The sequence below is a fragment of the Nothoprocta perdicaria genome, unplaced genomic scaffold (genome assembly GCF_003342845.1).
Source record: "Nothoprocta perdicaria isolate Ctin4 unplaced genomic scaffold, notPer1 scaffold_33, whole genome shotgun sequence".
NCBI lineage: Eukaryota > Metazoa > Chordata > Aves > Tinamiformes > Tinamidae > Nothoprocta > Nothoprocta perdicaria.
In genome coordinates, this window is record NW_020455566.1 from 4543652 (window position 1) to 4569904 (window position 26253).

A 26253-nucleotide genomic window follows, 5' to 3' on the forward strand; every position below is an offset into this window, starting at 1 on the left:
TAAATATAGTAAAAAGAAATTTATATATATTTATATATTCTTTTCTTTTCGCTGGAGGCAACCTGCTGTCCCCAACTCACTCTCCCAAAGGGAGGAGGAAACACAGAAAAATCCGCAGGACTTGCTCCCGGGAAAGGAGCACGCCGTGAGATGGCACTGAGCTGTCGGCGGCCGAGGATCCGTGAGCCCAGGGCTGCTGAAGACGGCAAGGGGAGCAAAGAAGGGCTCTCAATAAGAGCCCAATGCAGAGCAGTCCAGCTCCCGAGCCCTGCTCCAGGTGCTTCGGAGCCCGCGCGGTGCCGCTCCCAATTCCAGCCTTTGCACAGACTCGGGATGCTCCGGCTCTTTGGCAAACATCCTTGTTATCTCATTGGAAATATCTGTTAATAAATTAAAGTCGTAGCTTGTCTAGCCTGTGTTAAATTACTAAGTTCTCCTGCAGCTGCCTGTGCAGGGAACTGTTATTTAGGATTTTGGGTGTTCTACATCCCACCATCCGTACGTAGAAGGCTTAAAGTCCTTAACTTCTTATACAAAAATAGAAAGTATGGAGACAAATTGCTCTGTACATTAATCCAGGGCTGAATGCATTCAGCAGCTCCGATTCTGCTGTGCTGACAATTTTAAGGAACTTATTACTTTCGGAAGGTCACCGGGACCTCTCAGGAGCTGGAAGGTCGGACAAAAGACACGGAGAAAGGAAAAATGAAGCGGAGGGCTTCTTGCATCATCCCACCAGTGCATAGAGCACGTTGGTCTTCAGTTCTGGAGCAACTGCAGTCCCAAGACTAAGGCAACAACACTGGGAATAAAGATGCCAAGAGCAGGAGGCAGTCGGAGGCATCCGCGGGTGGACGGATCATGCGGCATCGGGCAGTGCCCTGAGATCCTCTTGCAAGCTGGGCTGGGGAGCTCGCCCACGCTGGGGAACGCGGCACGGAGAAGGGCTTGGTCCGTCCCGCACGGAGCCGCGGGAGCCTGGGGCGCAGCCCCGCACGCTGCGAGGCACAAAGGGAAGGGTTGAGAGGGCCCCTGGGGTGCAGAGCACTTCTCCCTGTGCTTCCAGGCGGGAGAGGGGCCCTGGCAGTGGGGCAGGAGTCCTGCGCCTGGGACAGGCCACGCTCAGAAAACCCTGCTCCCATTCTCAGAGCAGCAGGGAGTACTGGTGCTCTGCTCCGGCCAGCAAAGCGCACGGGTTGCTCCCTGCAGCAGAGCCCCGAGCCTCCCCTCCTCCTGGATACAGATTTGCTCTCTTTGGAGGATCATTCGCTTGTGGTTTCGCTGTTTGTTCGAACCTTGACCTCCTCTGCTGAGATCTCCCTTCAGCTTCTGCCTGGCTTCCCATAGAGGCTTGGAGCTCTCGGTGCCCTGCTGCTAAAGCACCCGACTGGTACAAGGGAGAGCCCCTTTGGAGGCTGTCAAAGCCCAGCACTAACTCCCTAAGATTCTCCTTGTAGGGAATAAAAGCAAATCGTGTGTAGGACGTGCTTGCACCTATCTGTGTCCGCTGGCCGCTGGCGTTTCAGCTTGCAGTGCTCCTAGCAGGCGGCCGACGGCGAGGAGAGCGCGGATGAATTCAGCCAGCTCGCAAGGGCACCTGATGGTCTCGTTTTGCCACGGCCCGAAAGTCCTGATGGGGTCCTCTAATATGGTGCAAAGAGTCCATTAGGCAGGATCTGAACTTGTAAGATCAGCAGGAGAAACTGGAATTTAAAAATCAGTCTTGAAAATGTCAGTTCTTGAGTCACATTTCTGAAAGATGCAGACGAGTTGTCTGAAGTGCAGATTTTCCCTATTTTTTCACTCCCTTCTCAGAGTTTTTATACATATGACTGTACATATACATATATTAAACACGCTGGTGATAATTCAGTCTCTCTTTCAGGCATTGTCATTGCACACAGCAGGCATTTCACTCATAGCTTTTTCTTCCTGTCGCAGCTCCACCAATGCTACCCTAGATTTCCCCTTATAACTGGAGGTTTCTTCTAGATCTCCTCAGAGAGATTGATATATCAAAACCAAATTCAATTAAAAAATATAATCATTTCTTCTTGAAAGCGAAGCTGCCCCATATTCCAGATGGTGGCAGGATTTTTATGTCTTCAAAATACTTATAACAAATTCTACTTAAAATATGCCTAAGTCCTAATCTGCCTGTTTGGCACTTCATAACACCCTTTAAACTGAAGATTTGTTCCCTGCAAATCGGTGCTGGGCTCTGGCAAAGGGCTCTGCTCAGTGCTCTTCCGCAGACCGGAGCATGAGGATGGCGTTGGAGATTTTCAGAGCCGGGCCCAGCTTGATGCCGAGTATTTTAACTAGATCGGTCTGGTTCATGAGTAGAAAGGCCTCTCCGTCTATTTGCTAGAAATTGGAAACACAGAGAAAATAGAGATTATTACTTAGAAATTGGCAGGTTGCTTCTCATTTTTAGTCTTTCCAATTAAACAACACACTTAGGATTGAGAAATAAAAGCAAAAGCACTGCCTTGAGGATGCCTGATCATTAGGCTTTATGTTCTTTAAAAGGATAAATCCTCTAAAATCCAACAATTGTCCAAAGTCCTAGAGCTTATTCACAATCTGCAGCCAGAAATTAGATGAGGAAACGCAGAGCTCAAGCCTCCAGCAGGCAGCTATCCAGAAGGAATATCCTACCCTCCTCGACAACAATTAGACATATCAAATCACCGTTTCCTACTGCATGCAGTACATGCTCTCACTGGAGATTTGGGGACTCCTCTTAAGCCGTTCAGGGTAAAATTTAAAGCCAAATGCCCTCTGTGCTGATGTTTTGGTCGGCTTTGCTAGAAACCTTACAGAGGAGAAAAATGCCTGAGATGTGAATCTCTGTCTGTTCTCAACTCTGATATGCCCACAAGCAACAAGACATTCTGGGCATCAGAGAATGAAATCTTTTTTTTTTTTTTTTTCTTTTAAAGAAGATCAGCAATTTACTTGGGTTCCCAAGAACATCCGCAGTTACCCAGAGATGACAAAGATATAATTAAAACAAATAAAAAAAATGCTTCAGGGAGGAAGCCAAGGATTAATGGAGAGAGACAAGGAATGTGCATCTCACTGGGACACATTACTCCATTAACATCCATTTGCAGAGACCAAGAGCATCTCAGCCTCTTCTTTGATGATGACCAGCTACAGCGGATGACACGGGACATTCATCTGATCCAGAACAGCAATTCTGCTTCCCTTGCAGTTGTCCCAGCTAGAACTTCCTTGCATTTCAACAACTGCTAGAAGCAGCTACGTTTAATTAACTCAAACCTATAATTAAAGCAAGGAGCTGGCAGCCAGGAGGTTTCATTTCCCCTTTTCTGCTCTAGCCACACAGGAGACCACGAGCAAGTTACTTAACGGGCCGGCGTCTACACTGAGAATGACAGCAGTGCTCCCCATCTATAGATAACTTCACCTATTTATGTTTGCAAGCTGCCCAGAGTCTGTATTACTGCAACGAACAAGCTAAAATGCTAAAAATATCTTGAAATAAACGGATCACTGCTTCAATTAAATAGAGCCAAGAGTAGAAGGGAAATGCTGGAAAAAAGTCCTGGGCTCGAAAATGCTTTTGCATCTAACATTACCATGTTTGCTGTTCCTGCGTTGCCTCGAAGGTGCCTCCTTTGGAACAGCCCTGCCCTGCACACAAGCGCAGAAGGCTGCCTGGGGTTTATTATGCATTTCTTTGCTCCGTCTTCTTTGAGTGGTTTCTGAAATTCTGCGCACAATTTGTTCTCTTGGTTCCTAACGTAAGCAGCCCTCATCCCCCCCCCCCGCCAAGAGAAGGCTGCAGGGGATTTATTTCTCCTAAACAGAGAGCACTCACCGGCCTGATTACTGCTAACGGACAATTCGGGTGGAGTGAGCAGTGCTGCCACTCGCACAGGAATTTGGCCCAAGCCAAACTTGCTAAAAGGTTTTAATTTCAAACTAGCAATTTAGCCTGAGCAGAAACCTTAAATAAATAAACAAATAGATAAAACCCAAGCTCCTCTCGCCTGGCAAAGAGAATGAAAAGCTAAGGTTGCCGAAAGTAAGATCCTAAAATAGAGCGTGGCTGCACCTAGAAAGGAATAAAGCCGCTGGAAGTGGGGCTAGGAGCAGCTAAACCAAAACTGCAAGAAAATAAGAAATGGTGAACGGTCCTGTTAGAAGACTCGCTAGCTACATCTCACTTACCAAGCCCTAATTTCTGAATATGTCGTCTCTAGAAATGAGGATGCATCTTTTACATTCAGCTGTACTGACAGGCTGGTTCACTTGGGTAAATCCCATTACTCCTACTGTGTTCAAGTAAGCAGGATCCTGCTGCACTGTTACTTTGCAGTAGGTTTTTTTTTTGCAAGCCTTAATTTCTTTTGCTTTTTGTTAGTCTTATTTTTTTTCTAATCAGTGGAGACAAAATACAGGTACATAAAAGAAAAAGCCTTCACCCTTGTGCTCTCATATCCGAAGTGGAGACTGGAGCGGTGCCCTATATGGGGACAGAAGCTCATTTAGGGTCTCCAAGTCGCACCTCTAAGGTCACTGGAAGCCAAAGCACCTGCTAGAGCACAAGCGTTTCCCCCAGACGCTCACTGGAGGACGGCTCCTCCGCGCTGCCTCATCGCGGCCCACGGCACCGCCGCGGCTCCCAGGCTTTTGCCAGGCTCCCGAGCGGAGCCGGCATCTGCTCCCGGCTCCGCTCGGCGGAACCGCCTGTCCTGGTTCCGACAGGACATCTTTATAGCGCTGCCAAAAGCGCTCCACAATAGTCCAAGGCAGGATGTCAGGCCAAGCAAACAAGGCAAGCGACTCCAACGGCTGGGGGGGGTTGGAAGCAGCAGGATGCAATTAGGCACGTTAGTATTTAGCTCCATACTGAAGCTGTCTCCTAACTGCCAGAGGCTCTTTAATGACAAATGTGAGCCCGTCAAGGCGATCAGCGCCGTAACTCTGGAATAACACGAGCACAAAAGCACCTTCTTGCTGCCAGACCCTCCAGCATCGCAGTGCACGACCTGGGGGGCTTCACTTACCTCGTCCCTGAATATCGGTGCTTGCTCCTTGCAGCCAGGCAGGCGCTGGATGAAGTTTGCCACCTGCCATTAAGCACGGGAAAAGAGAAAAGTGGACAATTAAAATGGGGCATCATCAACCAAAAATATCTTATCCTTCTATTTTAAACTCATCTACAGCGTTCATTTTCTGTGTGGTTTTGTCAGAAAGCAAAATCTAGAAGAAAAAGGATTTAGACAGCTTCACATGACAACGTCGCTGAAAGAGACAAGCCTGGAAACAGGAATACAAATATACGGATGACATGAAGCACTAGGAAGGAGTTTGCTCTGCTTTAATCTGTGCTGCTTTGAAGGACAGGATCCGCGGAATCAATGGGATTAAAAGAATATCAGTGAACTTGGCTTTTAGCATCAGGGAAAACACTTTTAAGGGGAAATCTGTAATAGCTGCCGCGGAGACGCTCACAAGCAGCCCACGGGTCACCCCGGGGCACAAGCGACGCGAGGAGCCCTCCTGAGCCGCGCGGAGGGTCACTTAACAAGCCCCGTGTTTTCCATGCGTGCTCCACTGGCGCAGATTGGTCTCCGAGGCGTAACGAGACCAAACACATGCCGCTAATCGGCGGCGGCCCCGCAGGAAGGGCCCGTCGCGCGGCGCAGGGAGCGCTCGCTCCTGCCATCCTGATGATTTTTGGTGCAAAGCGTCAATTCAAATTCCTCGCGGTCTGCAGGGAAGGTGGCCGTGACCCCAGACGTGTGTGGTGCCCCGAAATCCCCATCTCTTGCTGTGTGTTTGGCAAACTCGGGGGGTCTGACAGAGCCCCCCTTTAACGCCGCGCTGACGGCGCCTCGTGACAAGACGCACACAGGAGCCGGCATTAACTTGGATTTAGCAGCGCCCAAGCAAGTAGCACAAGGACAGACTCCCCATACGTTGTATTGGCAACTCAGGCGGGATGAACTAACCAACACTTCAGTTCCGTCACCTCCCCACATTCCTGTGCGACTCAACACCCTTCCCCGGCTGTGCTCCGAAAGCACGGGAGGAAGCTCTCAATAAATAACAAGGCTGCATTAAAATAACTGCTCTTGCAGATTGTGCAGCGTTACCAAGAGCCTCTTAGCTTGAGGGTCTTAAAATCCTGCTGCTGCTCTGCCAGTTCAGCTCTTCTCAACCATCAGAGAATTAAGGATGTTTTTCCCCCTTAATGTGGGTTTTGTAAAATAAAACAGTTCTTCATCCGAAACCAAAGAAGAATTTTACACTCCCGTCGCTTTGCTCTTGTTTCAGACCAGCAGAATGGTCTCCTTTGTGCCAGAGTTCAAAGCATAAGCCCTGAGCAAATCTCTGCTCTGTAGGAAGATTTTAGGAAGCCAAGTGCCAGCAGATGAGATCTGCTTTGGACTTGCCCAAACACAGAAGGTCCCGCTTGCTTTCATCCACACGGACCTGCAGCTACATTTAATTGCTCACGCTGATCTTGCAAGTGCTCATACGGAGGCCAAATTGATTCCTATAATTTCCATAATTTGCAAAATCCGATCTCTTTTATTGCAATTCAAGACAAAACCTGCAATCACTTTGGCCGGTCCCCTGCAACTCTGTTTTTTCACTATGCTGTTCCCTCTTACCAGTGGCCACCTCATTTTTCGGACTGCAGCACAGATCACAGCTCAGCATATTCTGGGTTTTGAAGCACGATGTCCAGAGCACCTTCATTCATTCCCTGCGCTCCCTACTTAGGCTCATCTGTTACCTAACTAATGCCCCAGTTAAATTTACCCTGCAGTTGTTTTAAAGGTCAACTGCAAAGGAAAAAAATTATTTGGCTTGTGTCCTGACTCTGCTCTTCCATGAAACAGCCTCCATGTTTTATCCAAAAGAAAGACATCCTGCTTATTTTTATGTCAGAGGATTAACTGCTCCTGCCCTCATTGATTTACTATATGACCTTTTGGAGAAATCTGTGCAAGCTTCGAGAAAGGACTTGAACAGCAAATCTCCCACAGAGGTTGTTCTTTGCCTCCGTGTGTTTGCTGCAAATTCAATTCCAGCACTTTTTCATTAAAACACAAAACAACAAAAAAGGGCCGAGTTTTAACCAGTCACACTCCTTGCTCAGTCCCCTTCACAGCCGCGCTGGCTCCCGTCTGCTGCCATCCTGCATCCCTGCCAGACGCGAGCAGGAAGAGCAAAGTCAGGATGGGATTTATCTGATGCAAGGGGCACTTCAGGAAAACGCACTTTCTAAAAGTCCCTGAAGACCCTTGATGCTTCATAAAAAAAAGTGGCACCTTTTTTCCTGCTTGGCAGATGAGCTCCTTCCTTGCAAACGCAGCATTAAGAGTCTTTGTCCTGAATTAAACAGTCTACGACCCAGTGCCAAGATTGGAATTGTCACCGCCTCCCGAGCGGAGGTACAAATATTATTTATGCCCAAGGCACGGAGGCAAAAGCATCGACTCAGCACGCACAAGATGCTATTGTCACATGGCACCTAATTACAGGAGACATCTCAAGAGCTCGGAGAGCCGAGACCCGTCGCCGGCTGCGCAGCTCCCTCGGCCAGAAGGCAGGTCAGGCTGTGGGCAGTTTTGTTGCAGGGGAAACAGGAGGGGAGATGAAAAACGAGGGGATCTGGAAGCATCTGAAATGCAAAAGTAAATCAGCAGCCAAGTGACAGGAGAGGGAGGCCAGACGGAAGCAAAAATCTGCTGCCAGCATCACGTTTCGGGCCTGTGGACTCAAAGATTGAAGAGTAAATAAATATACACAAGAAGAATCCTATGCAGGGAACTCTGCAGACACTGGAGTGTTAATGTGGATCCTTCCCCTCCCTTTCTAAGGGGACTTGGGAATAACTTCTAAGCAAGTCAGTAATTTATTGCACATGGCATGGTTGGAAAGCAAATCGAAAGGCACTGCCTGGGAAGGGAAAGACAAGAAGAAAGGGAAGCCTCCCGAGCAGCTCCGGGAGCGCCCGGCTTCCCGGGGCCCCTGCAGAACGGGGCACTCACCTCTTCCACCGACCAGGCGGCCACGTCCTTGGCCGTGAGCCCCGAGACCGCGGGCAAGAGCCGGCAGTGCTGCTCCCAGCAGAGCTGCAGGCGGCGGCTGGGGCTGGACGCCAGGGAGGGCATGAAGATGGACTGGTGCAGGGCCTGCTGCAGGTCGAGATCCGCGGCTGCAACGGGGAGGAGACGGGTCGGGGCGAGATCACCAAAGCAGGGGCACCCTCCCGAGAGCGGGAAAGGGACAAAGCCCCAGGCTGGCAGCTTTAGCTTCTCAGCAAAATGATGTTCGGAGCATTTTATTGACCAGGTGGAGGGGTTCTGGTAAGAGCATCTGCAGCTGGGGCCTCAGGGCATCGCTGCAGCTCGCAGCTGTGCCAGCCTAAGGGCCCTCCACGCACCCGCTGCGCTGCAGGTCACCTCCAGCACCAGCTCCCTCCTCTCATGTCAAACGACTTTAATCATAGCCGGGAACCCCCCATCCCTCCCCAGCGAGATCACTGCAGAGTCAGGGCCCTAGGGGTGTTTGGCCACATCCCACAAGGGGCACCGGGGCCGGCTGGACACACTGCACCCCGGGGCCATCGCGGCACCCGCGTGGGGCCACGGGACTGGCACCCGGCGCGCGGCAGCCCCACGGCCTCGGGGCTTCGGCACCAGCAGCACCCATGGGTTCCCCTGGCTTCACGCCCTCCTCATCCTCAAGGGTGCCCGCCCATGGTGACAGGCACCTGGAGAGGGAGGAAGGCTCATGGTGACGTTATCTGAACTTTTTCCTCCCTCAACTCCTTCCCCTTGGGAAAATTTCCAAACTACCATCTGAAGAAGTTATCTTCTCCTTGAGAAAGCAGCAGGGTTCCAATGGCTTAAGTACAGATGGGACGGAAACTCTGGGCAGTTGTGGGATTACAGGTCAGTGGATTACTGGAGAATCTCCCTCTGGCCACTCCTGTCATGCTGGTTAAGGTGAACGTGGAGGGAAGGAGATGGATTTTGCTGCCAACGGCAGTGCGGAACGGCCAGGCCTCTCCGGCTGCACAAGTCAGCACTAGGTAAAGAGGCAGCGAAGAAAAGCCAGGCACCTGTCCCGGTTTGTGCCTGCTTGGCTGCTTCTCGATTAGAGATTTATTACCATGTTAAATCCTCCTAAAAGCCTGGTCAGCTTGCCTCTCTGATATGGCTTTTTATAGCAAATCTGAAAGTAGGAACATGTTGTTTGTTAAAGCGATATCAGGAAGCTCCTCTTAAAACTTAACCAGTCATGTACCAGAAAAAAATATACATTGATTTTTCATTTGATATTTTAGATTTCTATTTCATCCTCAGGAGAATTTAAAGATCACTGTTTTCTTCACTAGCTCAGTAAATACTGGCAGTGAAACGCCCTCACTGTTACACAGGAGTATGCAGGGGTATAAAAGGTGAGGCAATCTGATCTCAGTTAATAAATGGGAGACTCTACAAAGTAATAACTGTCATATCACTAGGGGATTGTACTCTTCCTCCATTTCCATTTTAAATGAAAAAGGGGAAGAAAATTAAGATGACTCTTACACCAGCCTCATGCACATGCTGTGGAATCAAAAAGAGATGTAAAGTTTTTGTAGAGTTTTTGTATTTAAGCACATACACACACACACACACAAATCAACCAACCTTTTCCGTCGCCTTCTTGTTTCACCAGCTGTAACTTTATATAGGCGTGTGAGCACCCGAGCCTGAAAGCATCAATCACAAAAATGTTACTAAAGATGCACAATTTGTGAGGCTTGTTCCTTCTCACCAAGATTAATGGGACTTGCAGAAACTAAGATCTTTTCCCTCTTAAAAGTGGCAGTTGCGCCACACTGCCCCAATCTCTCTTTCTCTCTACAAGAGACAAATTTCCCATTATTAAATTCATGGCTAGACCTCAGACACAAGTCTAGAGCAGGAAAAAGAGCCACAGAATGGGAGGAAGGGAGGGGATTTAAAGTTAACATGTTGATCTAAAACTCTACCCTTCCAATGTCTGATCGCAGCAGGCTCTTCCAAGCCAGGGATTTACATCTGTATTTCAGATGTGGCAGCACCCCCAGGAAACACAACAGTTAATACATGAAAACCCATGTTTTCATGCAACCATGCAAAACATCTTATTTACTGTTTTGGTTTGGCTTTGTCAGATGTGGAGGATTCCTCTTCTGCCCAGTCTCTCTCCTGACTGTTTTCAGACTGTTCCGACAGGCTGTACAGGCTGCACTGGCAGGATTTTTCACTGCTTTGTACAGATTTCCTGCAGACAGACAAGCGATAGCAGCTAGGCCGACTTGTCCCCTCTTCCCAGGGGAGAGCAAAGCTGCTTCTTGCAAGTGGCAGCATCAACCACCATCTAGTGGTGGAAGCTTCCCTCTCTCCCAGGATAATTCAGATGTTCCAATGGGACATTTTAGCTGTCTCCTGCTGCTCAAAAATTAACGCGCAGATAATACATAATTTTCACAATACTCCGGTTTAAGATTTTCAATGAAATATTTGAAGGAGCTCAATTTATTTGCCAAGAGATACATAAAGCCATTACACCAACCAGCCCACTGCGGGATGGAATGCAGTCATAATTTAATAGTGCAAAATAATCTTGCTTGACAGTTTTAGGACAGGAAATGAAAGAAAAGTGTGTGTATATAAATATATATATATGTATATATATATATATGTATTTCATATATATATATATGTATATATATATGTGTGTGTATAGCTATATATATATATATGGAACAGGAAGGAAAATGAAACAGCAAGGAAAATTTATGGAGAAAGAATGCAATTTCCTTAGTGGGAAGGTAACCAGAGCAGCAGGATGAAGGAATCAAGAAGCCTATTACGGCACGTGAGGGTACAAAAGTGCCCTGCTCCGTGTTGAGGTTGGCTGGGCCATGGCTCACTACGACAGATTAGCTCAGTGCTTTACTGCTTTTCTGACAATTCTCATGTTTGTCTGCATTATAGAACAGTTTGACTCCCTGGTTATCTGCAAAGGAAAGGGGTTGAGCTCACCTGGAATGGGGAGAGTCCTCCTGAGAAGACTCGCCTGCTCCCCCAAGAAATGGAGCAGCCATTTCTGGTCTCCTGATTTTCTGGATGCTTTGGCTAGGGGCAGGTCTCTCCCCGCTCAGACGGTCCAGCAGCAAGTTTTCTCTGTTGAGATTCACATCGGAATATGGGCAGCCAACTAAGCTGTGTTACCAAATAAAATAAAATAAAGAGTTCATGTTTTTAAAGCTGGCATAGCAGCACTCTTCCTCACTAGCTCTTACTGTTTGTCTGAATAATAACTCGTGAAACAAAAAACTGTCCTGCAAATTTCACTTTATAGCCCTTACAATACTATGTGATACTGAATCTTCCAAAATCCTCTGAGTTTCTTTTTGTATTCTCCTTTTCCAAGAACATGTAAGAAATTGGAGGCAGAGCACAAAACAAGAGCTAGCTCTCCCCACACCTCCGCAATAATACTTCACCCCAGCCTCTCCCCTTTTACCTGCCTGCTGCCATGCTCTTCTTGGGTATATTATTTTACATAAGAAATTGCTTTGTTGATGCTGGGAAGTAGAGGCTGGACTGAATTAACATGTGTGATTGCAGTTGTCATGGTTCTGTTGGTGTAAACTGAATTAATGGTGGAATAAGGGATTGAGACACAAGAGGGAGCTGCAGTTACAGTTATAACCATCTCCTGACCCACCACCTGCGATCATTTCGGTGTGGTGCAGGTGCCTGTTGCTCATCGCTCCTGCAGAATCAGAGAGGCAGAGCATTTACCAGGACACCCGGCACACGTACGTGTAATGAGTTCCGTATCGCGGTCCCTTGACGTGACCGATGCCCTGGCAGCCTGGAGTAGGACACATCTGTCCCGCGGTTCCCACTGGAACAGCAGCACCTGATAATGAAAAGAAAGTTAAACAGATTTGTAAAAGCTTCCTGCATTTGAAGAGCAGGTTGCACTTAAACATATAACACGACACTGATGCCATCTACTTTACCTAGTGGGACTTGCAAAGCGTGGCCAGTCTTTGCACACCAGCCAACTGGATGAATGTCTGGGCTGTCCACGTCAACCCAGAAATCATAAATATGGTCCCAACCATCAAAATGTATCTGAAAGAAGCACAAAGCAAGGGGTACAGTTAAGAACACAGCTCACCTTTTATCTTAACTTCTCCCTTTGTCTCATCTTGCTCAGCTTTGGCTGACTCACTCAATTCTTTAAGCCATGCACAATCATCCTTTATGTGCTCAGTGTAATTATTTGTTTTCCTGAGTCCTTTATTTCCTAGCCCATTAATAGTTATGTTTTATAGAACACACAGGTTCTGGTGACACAGTCAAATCACAGAGCCTATTAAAAATCATAGATTAGGGGCTGACCCATAAACTCTATACTTGGGACTACATATCTGCAAACAGATTTTTTTTTTCTTCTGAGAATCCAAAAAAAACACCATAAAAGCCAAGGATTTTGGCCAGTTTTGTGGTGAGCTGACTAACATTTTCAATAGTAACACGATTTGAAGGGCTTTGCATTGTTGGTTCAGATCCAGGTTGGCAGAGATTAAAGATCACTGCTGCTTAAAGGCTGCTGGGCTGTTTATGTTGTAGAGTTGCAGGCAAATGTGCAGCTGTGCTGCAAACCACGCTACTGCGCTTGACAAAATCTGAATTTTTCCCTGCAATCACAGAGAAAAGACTGAGAATCAAGTGGCCGGTGGGGAGCAGGCTCCGCAGGAAGGAGGCCTCTTGCCAAGCAGCCCCCATCAACAGAGCCTTTTTTCGTTTCGTTACCTTGATTCGATAGTCATCTTTGTCAGCTACAGTCGCCACTCTTATCAGGATGGGATTCCGTCTGTCCACAGCCTCTAGCTTCATATCGACCTGGAATCCGTGAGCAGGACGCTGGAAAAGAGAAGTGCGAGTGCAACGTAAATGCATTGGAGGGGAGCTCCAAGCTCCTCCGTTGGCCATGGCTCCTCAGTGCATATTGTGTGATGTGGAGAATCTTTATTTTTTTTTTTTTTTGGGGGGGGGGGCACTTTGGATATTATTCCTGCCCCACAACCCCCCACTTTAATGCCTAGAAATGGTGAAGGGCACTGCTAGCTCCTGAGCCACATTACGTTTAGTGGTGCAGGAACTGCATCATCTCTTACTGGGAAAAGGACCTCAGATGTGGGGCTGAGCTACGTGAAGGCACCTCCCCTGTGCTCTTTCCTTTTTGGGAAGAGCACAGTGAGCCATCAGCTGATGAGCTCAATCCCCACGGTTCTACAAGCTTGGATATCACGTAACCACCTGGAGAAATCCAGGTAGCGCATCCCGCTCTGGCCAAGCCTTTGGCTGCCGGTGGGAGCCGCGTCCTCCTCAGCCCGTGCTGCAACACGCAGCAGCTTTCGCTTTGCTGCCAAGTTCTTCTCTTGCACAAAAGTTTGGTTATATCTGTGACTTCACAGTGAGGACATCCCTTTTCCTTCCCCACGCGAGAAGGACTCCGAAAGGCAAAATCCCCATTTCCGAGACAATTGAAGGAACTGTAGATCTTTGCTTCGAGACTGGGATTAGACCTGCTTCAGGAAGAGCCCTCCAGAAGATCTCCCAAAGCTAAAGCACATCAAGCTAAATGCAGGTGCTCAACTCACAAAAGTGCTGCTCAACTCTCTCTCAGCTGAGCACGGAAGCAATTGCATCCAAGGCAGAGAATTCAAGAATATTCTTCAAGAATATTCAGTGGACAAGCAATAGTTGGGAGGGATGGATTTTAAATTTCCTTTAAATTCCTCCTCTGAGCTGCTTAGCTGGGAGTTACGGAGCACTGGGCACTCAGTCAAGGTGTGCCCTTGCGCTCATCAACCAAGGTCAGGATTTTAGGCAGAGCTGACAGTTTGTTCCAACTCAGATGTCAGAACAAGACCAGAAGGTTAATGAAAAGATGCTTATAAACCACTGTTAATTCTAAGAGCTGACCATGTCTGTCTGCCCTGGAGAAGAAGCCTGAGTGTCAGTGAACAAAATTCTGCTCAAGTGATGAGCAAGGCTACCCATTTAGGCACCACTGGCATTTCTGGCAGAGGTTTCTGGAGCTTGCAAATTTACAGCCCATGGCATGGACAGACACAGTGAGAGAAGCACTGACACTGGAACTGCCTCCTCCTGGGTTTTTGGGTGGTGAAGTCCAGAGATGGGATCTGCTATTTGTGCCAACGAGCAGCGTCTCCACACTGCAGTGATAGCTGCTGAAAACTGCTAAACAATAATTCTGTGACAAACGCCAGTTCTGGCTCTCGACTCATATTTTTATGTACTGATCTGCTGTAATTGCTAGCTGTAATAATAATAAAATCAATAGCTGTACCATGTATTTGCAGGCCAGAAATATAACGAAATTTGATCTTGGAAGAGTTCTATTAACTGTTTATGAATCAAATACCATTTTTTTCTACGTGATTTTTTAAACACAGCCTTGGATGCTCATTTACAGTCTAGAGTTTCAAGAGGGCCATAACCAACCCTCCCTCCCGTTCTCTCAAAGTCAGATTTTTCAGAGGAGCGAAGTTGTGGCTGCAGAGGTAATGGAAACACAGGCTAAAGAGTTGGACAAGACCATGTCTTTCTGCTCTTGTTTTTCTTTAAGCAGCCAAGAGGGATGATCTTAAACTCAGGCTCAAAGTTAAAAAAAAAACACCAAAAAAACCCCCATAGTTTTACCCATTTGGCAGAGAAATGGTGAGCCACTGTCACATCAAAGATCTAGCAAGAAAGGGTAAATAGCAGCCCAGTTTCCTCTAGTCTCCTGACTTAAAACCAAACCAAAACCAGAGATTCACCAACCAGTTTGAATGCTCTTGCTGGAGCTGCCTGAGAATTAGTCTCTTCCAAATACTTCTCCCAGGAGAAACCTTCGGAATCCTTGTATCCTGGAGGAGGCAGGGAGAAAGGAAGATTAATATCTAAGAAAAATCTGCAGTTATTTGTCACAAACAATAGAGAGGGAGCTCTGCAGCACACGGCTATTATATTAATTTAGCACTTACAAAGGGTAAGGGGTAGTGTTCACTCAAATGCCCCATTCGGAGCACACACAGCAGCCCCGCACATTTCCACAGCTTCTACACGGGGCTTTAGCAGCAAAAACTGAACAGTTTATTTCTGCACAACTTAATCAATTTGTACTCTGTAGAGAAAGCTGCCAATTAAAAGCCAGGCAGCAGATTCTGTGACGTGGAATGGCACCACCAAATCCATCTCTTATTTTATTACCTATTCTGTGTGAGTGACTGTCAGACTGTAGAAACTTCTCATCACCTCCTCCCTACTCACCCATAGCTGGGTAAAATTAGCAACATGCAGATAAAAGCCTCCATCACCATTACCCTAATTTCAGAGACCTACACAGGTTTGCTACCGTAACAACCACAGAATGTTTCTCTCCTGCAGCAATTTCTAAGCTACGTTTCAGAAACGCTTCTGCTTTGTTTTCCTTCTTATTTCGGTATTTTTGTAGCTTCGGTGTCCCCCGTTGGCAGCAGGGCCCGTCACAAGTCGCACAGGACAGTTTGCAAATTGCTCTGCAAGCGAATGCCTCTGCAGAGAGAGCAGAGCTGGCTGCAGACCCTGCCAGGGCGCAGTTAATTGGGGTCTGAGGAGGGGGGCTGCTCCCCACAGCCCTGGGCAGCGGGCAGGAGGCTGCTGCAGACAAAGGGTGTGCGGCCCCGCACCGCGGCACCCACAGGGGCTGCTCCTGCACCCGCTCGACTCGATTCGATAATCGGTAATTACAAAACGTTCTTGTTCTAAAACTGTCAATCCAGCAAGCAGGAGATTGTTATTATTATTATTTTTAAGGCAAGCAAGAGCTCTCAAGGCCTGAAAACAACATTGACTTTCCTGTAGGCTCTGTCCTTTCTCATTTGCCACCATTCCTCTTCATTTGCTGAATGCTAGTGCAGCAGCAAAAAGAGGTGACTTCAGTTAATCTTTCATTTCCAAAAATTCCATCTCACCATCAACAAAATCATGACACCGATTCCTTTTTCTTCCAGCTCACCTTGGAAAGGAAATATTGCAAATAAATCAAAACCCTCTTTCCCTTTTGAAATCAAATTCAATTGCAAATTACCAGACCTCATTCCACTGCTTGGAAGAGTTATAAAACAAAATAAACTGCAGCAGCAACAAGCATGAACAGAAACGTCGTTCAGTCAGTTGAGAAAAGAGAACTGAATGGAACCTGTAACTTGCAGGTACGTAATTAGAGGGGAGATGGAGCTTGCAGGGCTTTTCACTGAGGCAGGAAACAGGCGCCACATCCAACGTACCAGGTGGTGTCGTCAGTGGAGTTCCAGTTTCCTGGCAATAACCAACGGGACGAATGTAGGGGCTGCTGGCTTCACACCTGCACCAGAGAGAAAACGGGAGCGCTGGCCAGTTGCAAGGCGAGAACAGACACAAAAATTCAAGAGCTGCCTGAAAGGCCTTTCAGATGCTTTCAGCCAGTGTGATCGCGGTGTAAAAGACAAGCGTTGCCTTCTTAGAAGGCAAAGAAACCCTAGAATCTGCCTGACGCTTTAAAAAATGTGGAAGATGCCTATTCTTTTTAATAAAACACGGACCCTACAGACCACCACTCAGCCTGGACAGAGATGGTCAAAGTCGAAACAAAACAAAACACTCATCCCCAAAAGAATCACTGTAATTTGGCAGAACAGGCAAAGGTTCTTCAGGCCTCAGTTTAGAAATGCCTGTTAGCCATTAATTATAGCTGGAAACTGGTGGTATTTGTCCTGGCTCCTAATTTTTGAGCTTTTTTGAAATGGGAGCATTGAAATTGTTCCTCGAGTCCCACTGGCTCCGAGGAAGAGACCGGAGGGTCTTTCAGCACTGGGAAGCCCGGTGGCATCAGCCGAACTGCGCTTCCACGCTGGGGTTGCTTGCTTTTCATATCATAGTTTTCAAATTCAAAGCAACACACAGCAGGGAAAAAAAGGACACTGACTAAAACAGTCAGGGAACAAAATCTAAAATTCTATAAATTCAAACAGCAGTATTACAAAGCTCTCGATCACTTATCTAAGGAAAATAAATAAATAAATAAATACAAATTAGCCACCGAGCAGGGCTGATTCTGAAGAAAGAGCCATTCCGGGCACTCCTTTTGCTTCTTATAGACAAATTCAAAGAAAGTGTCTCATTTGATGCGGGTTGGAAAATATGGACCATAGAGGGAAAACATTTCCTTTATTAATACCCAACCTGGCCCCAAAATGAGGGCAGCAGATCAAGATTCTCCAACGTGCAACACAACTGAAGGGCAGTGTGGGACTGCACTACATTACTACACTACATCTTACTGCATTAAAAAGATAAGCTAATACCATCAGTGAGAAGGTGGAACCAACCCCAGCCTGCTTGCAGATGTATTTAGAGAATACATTGGCTTTACCAGTAGTCATAGCTCTCATCCCAGTTATCGAAGTGAATGAGCAGGCGGTTTTCCAGCATGTCAGTGATGGTTGCGACGCACATCAGCGACGGGTTCTTCTTGTCCACTGCCTCCAGCTTCATTCCCAGACGAAATCCAGAAGGGGTGACAGGCTAAGGAACAGGACACCCGGAAAGGGAACCTTGGCCACACTGCAGACCAGGCTGCTTAAGCTACTATGCTAAATGCATTTGTGGCAGGTTTTAACTCAGAAGTGCATAGTCCAAAACACACTATAGCTACCAGGCTGACGGTGCATCTGACAAGAGACACGAGCTGGGTGACGGATAAGTACGTTCAAGCTCCCTAACCTGATGATGGATCCCAAAGTGCACATAGGCATGCTGCTAGAAAGCAGAAATTATTTTGGAAATTAGTAAAATAGAGGAAAGCAACACAAATATTTTGACTTTGGGGACATAGCAGAACAAATTGTTGTAATATATTTAACAAATGGTAGTGCAAATCTTTTCCTCCAGTATTAAGAAGGGGAAACAAATCCTCCACCTGGAAAACCAGTGGCTGGAGGAAGGAAAAAAAATAGCACTAGTTTCCCATCCTGCAAATAAATCACAGCAGGAAATAGCTTGCATCTGATTGCACACCATGGTTGCACCTCTGGCATGAATGTATTAGAAAACCATGTAAATATTCTGGTCAAAACTTGCTTCAGATCAGACCTACTTGAAAACACATTGTATTCAATACCAGCACTTACTGCGCTAAGGCTCTTGAAAAGGCTTTTTGGAGCTGCTTGAGCTTTGCAATTCTTCAAATATGAAGTCCAATTAAATTCTTCTTCCTTGAAGCCTAGAAAGAGAAGTAAAAGATTGCTTGACACAGCCCCATTACAATCAGATTGTTTTTTCAAAGATGGAAATTAGCTGGGAAGAGTTTGAACTTTGCAGGATAACTGCCCTTGCACCATGTCCAAGGATCATGCAACTCCATTAAAACACTTTTTCCTTTGCATTGCAAATTAAAACATTTTACTGCACTGCCTAATTATTAATCTGAAACTGCACGAGTTCTTAGGAAATGAAGGCAGGAAAGAAGGAAAAACTGCAGACCCCCAAAGAGATCTCCCCGATTCACACACTCCTGCAATAAATATTCCAGTTTGACTAACCATGTCAGTCTTTAGGAATATCAAAAGGAAGCTGCCTGATCCTCTGTGATTGCACCTGTCTTAATTACACCTCTTTCCTCTAAATGACTCAGATGAAATCAAATTAATAACGAAACAGGGCTCGCCAGCATGACTGGCTCCTGGCAGAACGTACGGTTTTGTGCACGCCACCGTTTCCCTACCTTTAGGGGGGAGCAGCTTATGGGCTGTTTTTTCACACCAGCCGACGGGGTGGATGTCTGAGGAATCGGCGTTGACCCAGAAGTCGTAGCACTCCTGATAGCCGTCGAAGTGCAACCGCAGCCTGTAGCCCTGGACCTGGAAGCAGCGGAGCTCCGTGAGCACCGAGATTCAGAAAGCAGCTAAACCAAAATACCAATGTAACCCTCCTTCCAGATTTGGATTTATAAATAAAAGTAAATTTAAGATGGGATTTATTTTCAAAAAGCTTAATTTGATGTTTTCTCATTTGCATCGTTTAAGTTTCCAGGCTGCTCTTTTCAAGCAGTAGAAAATAAAATTGGCCGGTGGAACTTCCTCAGCCTCATATTCCGCATTCCTGTGCCGAGTACAGACACAGCAGGAGAACATTTATATCTACACCAAATCAATGCAGATTTCACGGAACTGAAGCAGCCTAAAAGCATTTCAACTCGCTTTGTATTTCCTAAGTCTCAGAGCCTAATTTCATCATTCTTCTTCATATTCATTCACTGCATGAAATAAATAGGGGCACTTTTTCTGAATTACAACTGGAAGAAAAAAAAATGACAGTAGGTTTTCAGGCTTAGATCCTTAACCACATAAATGTATTGCTTTAGTGTCACCTTGAACTTCTCCTAATCAGTGACTTTATTAGAACGTTATTCTTTTTGTGTTTCTAGCTTTTTGGTGGACTAAAACACAGCCCTCCTAAACAAAAATATAAATCTAAATGAGATCTTTGGAATCAGAGATAGGAAAAACACCTACCTCAGCCACAGTAAGGACACAGAATCGAGATGGGTGTTCGGGGTCCAGCCCTTCTAATTTCATTCCGGCTTTAAATCCATTTCGGCCTTGCGGGAACGATTGATACTGTGAGAGAAGGGGGAAAAAAAGGTGGGGAGGGATGGGAAGAAAAACCCGTTTTTAATCCTGAAGACAAAGTCTATTGCAGAGCAGCTATCAAGTATACTTAAGGTTTTAGATCTTCAGCTCACAGAGGAAAAATCTCTCTCTAAATGACTGCTGTTTTAATGGACAAGCACAGGCAGAGAAATCGATAAAGGCCCAATTGCCATATTTCAAATTTACTTAATATAACATTTTAAAAACTCATACGACTACTATGAGGCTGCAGCAATTAACCGTGATGGAATCTTGTAGCAGAGGTAGCTTGATTTGAACACAGAAAACGTCCCCTTCACAGCCTGGTGCAGGAAGACTGGCAGAAACAGGGAAGCTAAAAGGCTTTTGCCCATACGAGCACAAGCTCAACAGTCCAGCCTTTTTTGAAAGAGCTTGTTCCCTGTAAGATCTCACCTTCCATTGATAGAAACAGATAAGGCCTCTGTACTGGGGAGGAAAAGTCCTTTCTTGGATCATTTTTTCTTTATTCATCATTTTAATTCACATTAAAAATCTGAAGTATAGACTAGGCTTAAGGAGAAAATGCAACTGGCTGATTGCAATACACTGATTACCTGGGTTTGATTCTCATCTCCAGCTGCAAGGTGCAAAGAGCCCTTGGCTTCAGAAGAACCACTGGGAGATGAACTTTTACTTCAGGATGAGGCAGTGAAATGCTGAAGGGCTTCAGCAAAGCTGAATTTGTTCTCTCAACTTCTATAACTGTATCAGACCACGAGTGAAGGCAGTTTCCACCCGAGCTGATTTATTCAGAGCTACCCAAAGCAGACTAAAGAGAAAATCTTTGCTCATTTGTGAGTGGCTTGATTGTTTTTGCTTTTTGCAGGGCTTTTGCTGCCTGCTTACACCAAAACAACTAGCAAATATAGCTACAGGACCAAGGGAGGCTGGTTTTGCTTTTTGCAAGGCTATTGCTGCCTGCTTACACCAAAACAACTGGTGAATGCAGCTGCAGGACCCAAGGCAGCCTTCAGTTTTACTTCCCTAAAGTTGTTGATTCTGTAAGTTCGCCTGAGGAAAAAAAGTAGGGAAAGATTCCAACAGCTGCCGACCTCTCTGAAGAGCTTCAGGGGAGCAGCTATCATCTGTTCCTCTTCCAGGTAGGAACCCCAGTTCCACACTGCCTTCTTCGCAGGAACAGCTAAGGAGGCAAAACCAGAAGGATTAATGCTTCTTTTGGACACCTCCTGCTCTGCCTTCTCTTCAGCCTCCCATTTGGGCCAGTTATTTATAATAACACCCAAATGCAACCACAGCCACCACTGCCTTTGATCAGGTAGAAGGATATTTCCAGGGCAAGTAGCAAGAGAAGTGCAGGCTACATACAGGTCCCTGGGATCCCCTCAAAGCAGGCAGCAGCAACCAGCCATTGAGAAAAAATACTAATTCCAGCAGTAGTACAATTGTATTCCTCTTACATTAAAAATAAATAAATGCATATATATTTTTTTATATATAATAAATATATATATGATTATAGGTCAAATAAATTGCAGTCAGCCAGTTGGCAAGCTGCCAATAAGAAAGCTGCCACTGCAAAGTTTGCCACATGGTATACGAATTCTGGAAACAATTCCTTCTCCTGATATTTCACAGAGGAGCAAGGGGTTAGATATAAACTAAAAAACAAACCCAAAACAAATGAAAAATGCAGTGAATTTTTGGTCAGTTCACAAGATTGCATATATATTCATAATATGTTAACCCTGTGGAAATCTGGTGGAAAGGCAGTGCAGAGATGAACATCCCAGCTTGGCAGGTGTTTGGATTCAGTGTAGCAGGATCGTGCTCATATACACACAGGAAATTACATTTCAAATGCATGTTCAATATCTCTCCCCCCTCGCTTAACATACACCAACTGCCTGAGGGTGCACAGGAAACCCAAGTCAAGCTCCATAAGCAGCCACACGTTGCTTGCAGCTTATTTTCTACTCAGAATCTGCAGCAGGTGCCTTTGAAGCCCTCTGAGGTCAACGGCCAAGAGCCTCGTACGGGCTCCCTGGCCACGAGTCCAGCATCATCCAAAGCACCTTTCCAAAGACTGACCGTGCCTTGTGTACCTAACACAAACCAAGCTACTCTGACTGTGAAACGAGCTACTTGCTTCTGTTGCTCTTCTTACCATAGTTCATTTTACAATAGCTAGTAAAAAAATATTAATAATAAAAACTATAAGCATTAAAAAGAAGAGAGCATGAGCTTAGCTCACCTTGTTTTACTGGCTTAGTGTTTCTGCGGCCTTTCATATTATTTGATTTATTCTTCTCCTAGACACAGACGTTAAAAGAAAGTTTAGCAATATTGTTGTTACCTCCCTCTTCGATCATCTCACAATGCAGGCACAATAAGGATGTAACACATAACTAACAGAAATATTAGCTAGCATTATTTCTTTCTAAGCAACCCTTCAAGAGCTTTTGTAGCCTATGTTACATATATAACACATATAACCGCAGCAGTCCACAGTGTTTTAGAAGTTATTCTGTGTAAGTTACTAAAGGTCATTTAAATTTGACCACTGAGGAGCAGCTCAGGACCAGAATCTCTGTTTCAATACACAGAATTTGCTCTCTGTACTGCAGGATTTACATCTTGCATAAGCAACCTCACTGCAATGCTCCATTTTTGGATTTTCTTATGTTCATCTATACGAGGGAATCGATACAGATAAAAATTATTATCTACAAAGCTCTGAAGGAAGCAGAAGTTTCGAGTATCTACTGCCTTTGAAGGCCATCCCAGAAAATGTTGTCTCCCTGTGTTGCATATTGTGTCAGGTTGTAATTCCCATTTCTTCTACGTGTTTTACCACTCAAATTAATTTACCTAGGGCTGTCATTTCTCAAAGCAGACCAAGAAGGGGCAAATCTGCGATCAAAAGCTGCCTGCCAAAACACATCCCAAGAGAGACAGGGATGCAGTTTTGGACCAGGAATTGATGGAGGAGATGGAAGGGAGGTGGGTCTTAAGCCCCACATACTTCCAAATACCTCACCCCATCCCTGAGAAAAGCTGAGCAGCAAGATGAGTCGAGCTGCTGATGGCATCAGGATTTTCAGCTCACGCAGCCACCAAGCAGCTCTGAACCTTGGTCAGGCTGGGGATGCTCTGCACACAGAAGGGCCCTACAGGGCCTGAGATGCCTGATTAAGTAAAGAAAAGATCTAGGGTCCAACCTGAGGCAAGTTACCACTCACCTTCAGCTCCCCAGAGCAGTCTGTTAGCTGTAGTTAGACGCAGCATTTTGGGAGACACAAACCTCACTGCATGGATTATTATTAATGTGAAGAGTATTTGGTGCACGGGCCTGTAACCTACAGCTGCACTGAGCTGCGATCTGAATTCTGCCTTTGACTTCATGTGATCTATTTGCCAGTGTCTCCTCCTTACTGTGTGAGACAGGATCAGACCCAGCCCCTTCGCTCCTGGGCACACAACAGCCTCCACTGGCTCCGTTTTCTTTGCATAGTGAAATTTCGGCCACAGAATTGATTTTACTCTTCAAGGAAATGCATGCACCCTCGCTTACCTCATCCTCATCTGCAAAATCCTGCTCCTCCTCGTACTCCAGCAGCAGCCTCCTCTTCCTTCGAGGCCGCTTGGCAGGTCTGCCAGCCTCATTCACCTGGCAGCTAACACCGACGTTGGGGTTCCCCCTGCTTGCGCAGTCGGCTGGAATGTCGCCGGTATCGCTGAACACCCAAAATTGAGAACAAGATATCAAATTAAAAAAACAATAACGCTCTTGCATTTTCCCCAGTACCTCTGTACCTCTCTGGTAGAATGAGGAGGTTTGGGCTGAGAAACTACCAAGTGAATCCCATTCACAGGACTTTTCCATTTCTTGCTTACTTGTCACAGTAAAACTGTTCTCGAAAGCTGCTTTCTCCATGAAGATTTTTAAATAAAAAATGAGAAGATCCTTCAGGTTACTCACCTGCTCCCATCCTGCTGAGAGCACGTTTGAGTCCCGAACCTGCCATTCGCAAACCTATCCATTTGGCTATAGGCCTGGAAAGCAGGACTGGGCAGGACGTCTCCAGGCACTGCAGAAGCCAAAGAAAAGCATTGCGCTTAAATATTAAAACTTTGTACCTTTTAACACCCTTCATGTAAGCAGATCAGGCAAAGCTCTTTACAAGCTTTCATTAAGTGAATCTCAATAGCCATTGTGAGGCAAGTCATTATCTGTGCTTCAACTTATAAAATGTGAACCTTCTCATTGAAGAAAACCACACATGGCTGTAATATTTTAATTTCAGAGAAACTCTATTCTCTGAAAAAGTACTAAAGAAAGGATATAATCTCAAGATTGTAAGCAGGATGCAATTAGAAAATGTTTTAATGTGTTTTTATGGCTGGTTTTATTCCTCTACTCAAAAGACAAATATCAAACCAGTCCACTTTTTTTCTCATACTTGCAATACCAAGTCAGTTAGGCTTTAAAATTTTGGCTTTCCATATGCTTTGGACTTTCATCTACAAGAGCTTCTAAAAATGCCATTGCTGAAGCTCTGCTCCTGAAAGAACAGGCTCCGTTTTCGCCATGTCTCCAGTTAGGGAGACCCCCAGTACGCAGGCTAAAATGCTCAGTGTGACACGGGTGCTGGAACCAGGTACTGTTGTGACTCTACCCTAACTACGTTCTCCACAAGCACTCCTGGAACTTTCAAACTGGTGATTCACCAGAGAGCCTGTGCCAGGAGCACTGCGCCTCTGGAGGAAGCGTTTTGGCGAGTTCTGCCTCTGGAAGCAGTGCCAGAAACGGTCTCTTTGGTTTCGTGCCACAAAGCTCACCTTTCACATCAGTGCGAGGGGTGGCGGCAGCGGCGGCAGCAGCAGAAGCAAGGCGAGCGTTTGCAGCTAAGCTTGACAGAATCCTTATGGCCTCTGCTTCGGCTTCAGTGATGATCTCTAGCATCCCAAACTCATTTATACAGAACTGCAGGCAACAGGGAAAGAGAGCAGGCTAGTAAGACAGAGCGAACTGGGCAGGAGGGAGGAGGATTCCTTGGGAGACAAGAAGGTATTGGACAAAGAAATAGCTCTGCATCCAAACGCATTAAAAACAAACAACAACACAAAAACATAGCTCTCCCTCAAAACATCAGAAATGAGCCTGTTGTCAAAGGAAATCACATTTGTGGTGCCTGCTTCGCCCGTGCTCCGCTCCTATGCCCCAGTCTCCCTCTGCCTGAACAGACGGCAGTAAAATGTGGCACAAAACAACCCAGGGAAGGCGCAAAGTCGCGCTGAAGACGCTGCGGCAGCAGCTCCCGGCTGCCACCAGGGCCACCGGCTCCGTCACTGCTCTCACATCCCTTCAGCTCTGACTGGGAGGGATTTTTGTTCTCCCCCGCAAAGCCTCAGCCCTCGCAGGGCGCGGGGACATGGCCACACCATCGCTCTCAGGCACCAGAAGCGCAGCCAAACCGGGCCAGCAGCGCAGGGGATTGGGGAGCAGCCCCGCTCCTCCACACACCACCTCGCATTCGCGCCCCTCGGATCCCGGATCCCATCTGGATCAGAGCATCCTCGAGTCGCTCTCATGAACTTAGAACACAGACACGGACAGTCACCAAAAGCAGCAACCTGCCGAGCAGCGAAACCCGGCCCAGCCCTACAAATACTCACAGGAAAAGGGCTCTCATGCCCGTTGTCTCGTTAAGTCTCATGCTCGACCTAATGGGATTTCCTGCCCCTAGAAAGCTGCATTGCTGTGACTGAGAATTAGGAAGATCAGGCCCTAAATGTCTACAGCAGCAGAAGACAATTTTTCAAAATGAGCAACCGCCTTCCTCAAAATTCCAAATCAGTTGAGGACAAAGCGGGGCATGAGAGGGGGAGCAGAACATCCCCAGGCTTTCAAAACCGCTCCTACACCATCACCATGTGCCGGGGAACTCCAACCAGAGTGCTTAAACCCAAGTGTTTGCGCTCAACTGGGCCCTGGCTGCAGGGCCCGGGCGCTGCCGGAGGCGCGGGCCCGTGCGCCGGCTTCGCTCCTCGGGCGCTTACTTGGATGTTGCTGCCAGGCAAGGTGCCGATGCCGTCCTTCCAGTCCAGGGCACTCATCACGTCGAAGTCTGACGTTGAGGCGGCCGCGGCCGGCCCCGGGACGCTCTGATCCATCGCTCTGCTTACACCTTTTATTCTCTTTAGGTTCTTTATTCAATTTTAAGAAAACTAGGTTTTGAACACAGAGGCATAGAATAAAAGGTCGCTTACGTTTCATGAAGGGGGTTTCAGAATGATGCTAGTTTGGGAAGATGAGGGCAGGAAAAACCTTTCCCCAAGACAGTTTTTATTAAGTCAAGTGTTAAGCACTTATGTGCAGTTTGGGCATAGAAAGGAACGGCAGATGTAACAGTTGCTTGGTGCATAGGATGTTAGAGCCCAGTTCAGTTCTCAGGCAAGATCCTGGGTAATGGGATCTT

At 46.5% G+C, this 26253-nt stretch overlaps 1 protein-coding gene across 1 annotated transcript; it reads right to left on the minus strand.

The window, feature by feature from the left end:
• Positions 1-395: 395 nt before the first annotated feature.
• Positions 396-25948, minus strand: LOC112950887 (lethal(3)malignant brain tumor-like protein 4). The gene is made up of 21 exons (XM_026043519.1): positions 25835-25948; positions 24614-24758; positions 23754-23862; positions 23346-23508; positions 22026-22083; positions 20866-20954; positions 19655-19759; positions 18865-19000; positions 18272-18363; positions 17515-17666; positions 16391-16467; positions 14904-14989; positions 12864-12974; positions 12065-12179; positions 11862-11961; positions 11076-11255; positions 10180-10311; positions 9693-9754; positions 8043-8209; positions 5043-5105; positions 396-2367 (listed from the first exon to the last, which is right to left on the minus strand). The coding sequence occupies exons 1-21, from the start codon at positions 25946-25948 to the stop codon at positions 2239-2241; spliced, it is 2385 nt and encodes a 794-aa protein (XP_025899304.1). The 3' UTR covers positions 396-2238.
• Positions 25949-26253: the final 305 nt, after the last annotated feature.

Excerpts from the sequence above, each read along its gene's own strand:
- LOC112950887 (XM_026043519.1), bottom strand. The coding sequence starts at position 25,948 with ATGGATCAGAGCGTCCCGGGGCCGGCCGCGGCCGCCTCAACGTCAGAC. Across the intron at positions 11,962-12,064 it reads CGCTTTGCAAGTCCCACTAG|GTGCTGCTGTTCCAGTGGGA; the intron begins GTAAAGTAGATG and ends TTTCATTATCAG. Across the intron at positions 11,256-11,861 it reads CGATACGGAACTCATTACAC|CTTAGTTGGCTGCCCATATT; the intron begins GTACGTGTGCCG and ends TTGGTAACACAG.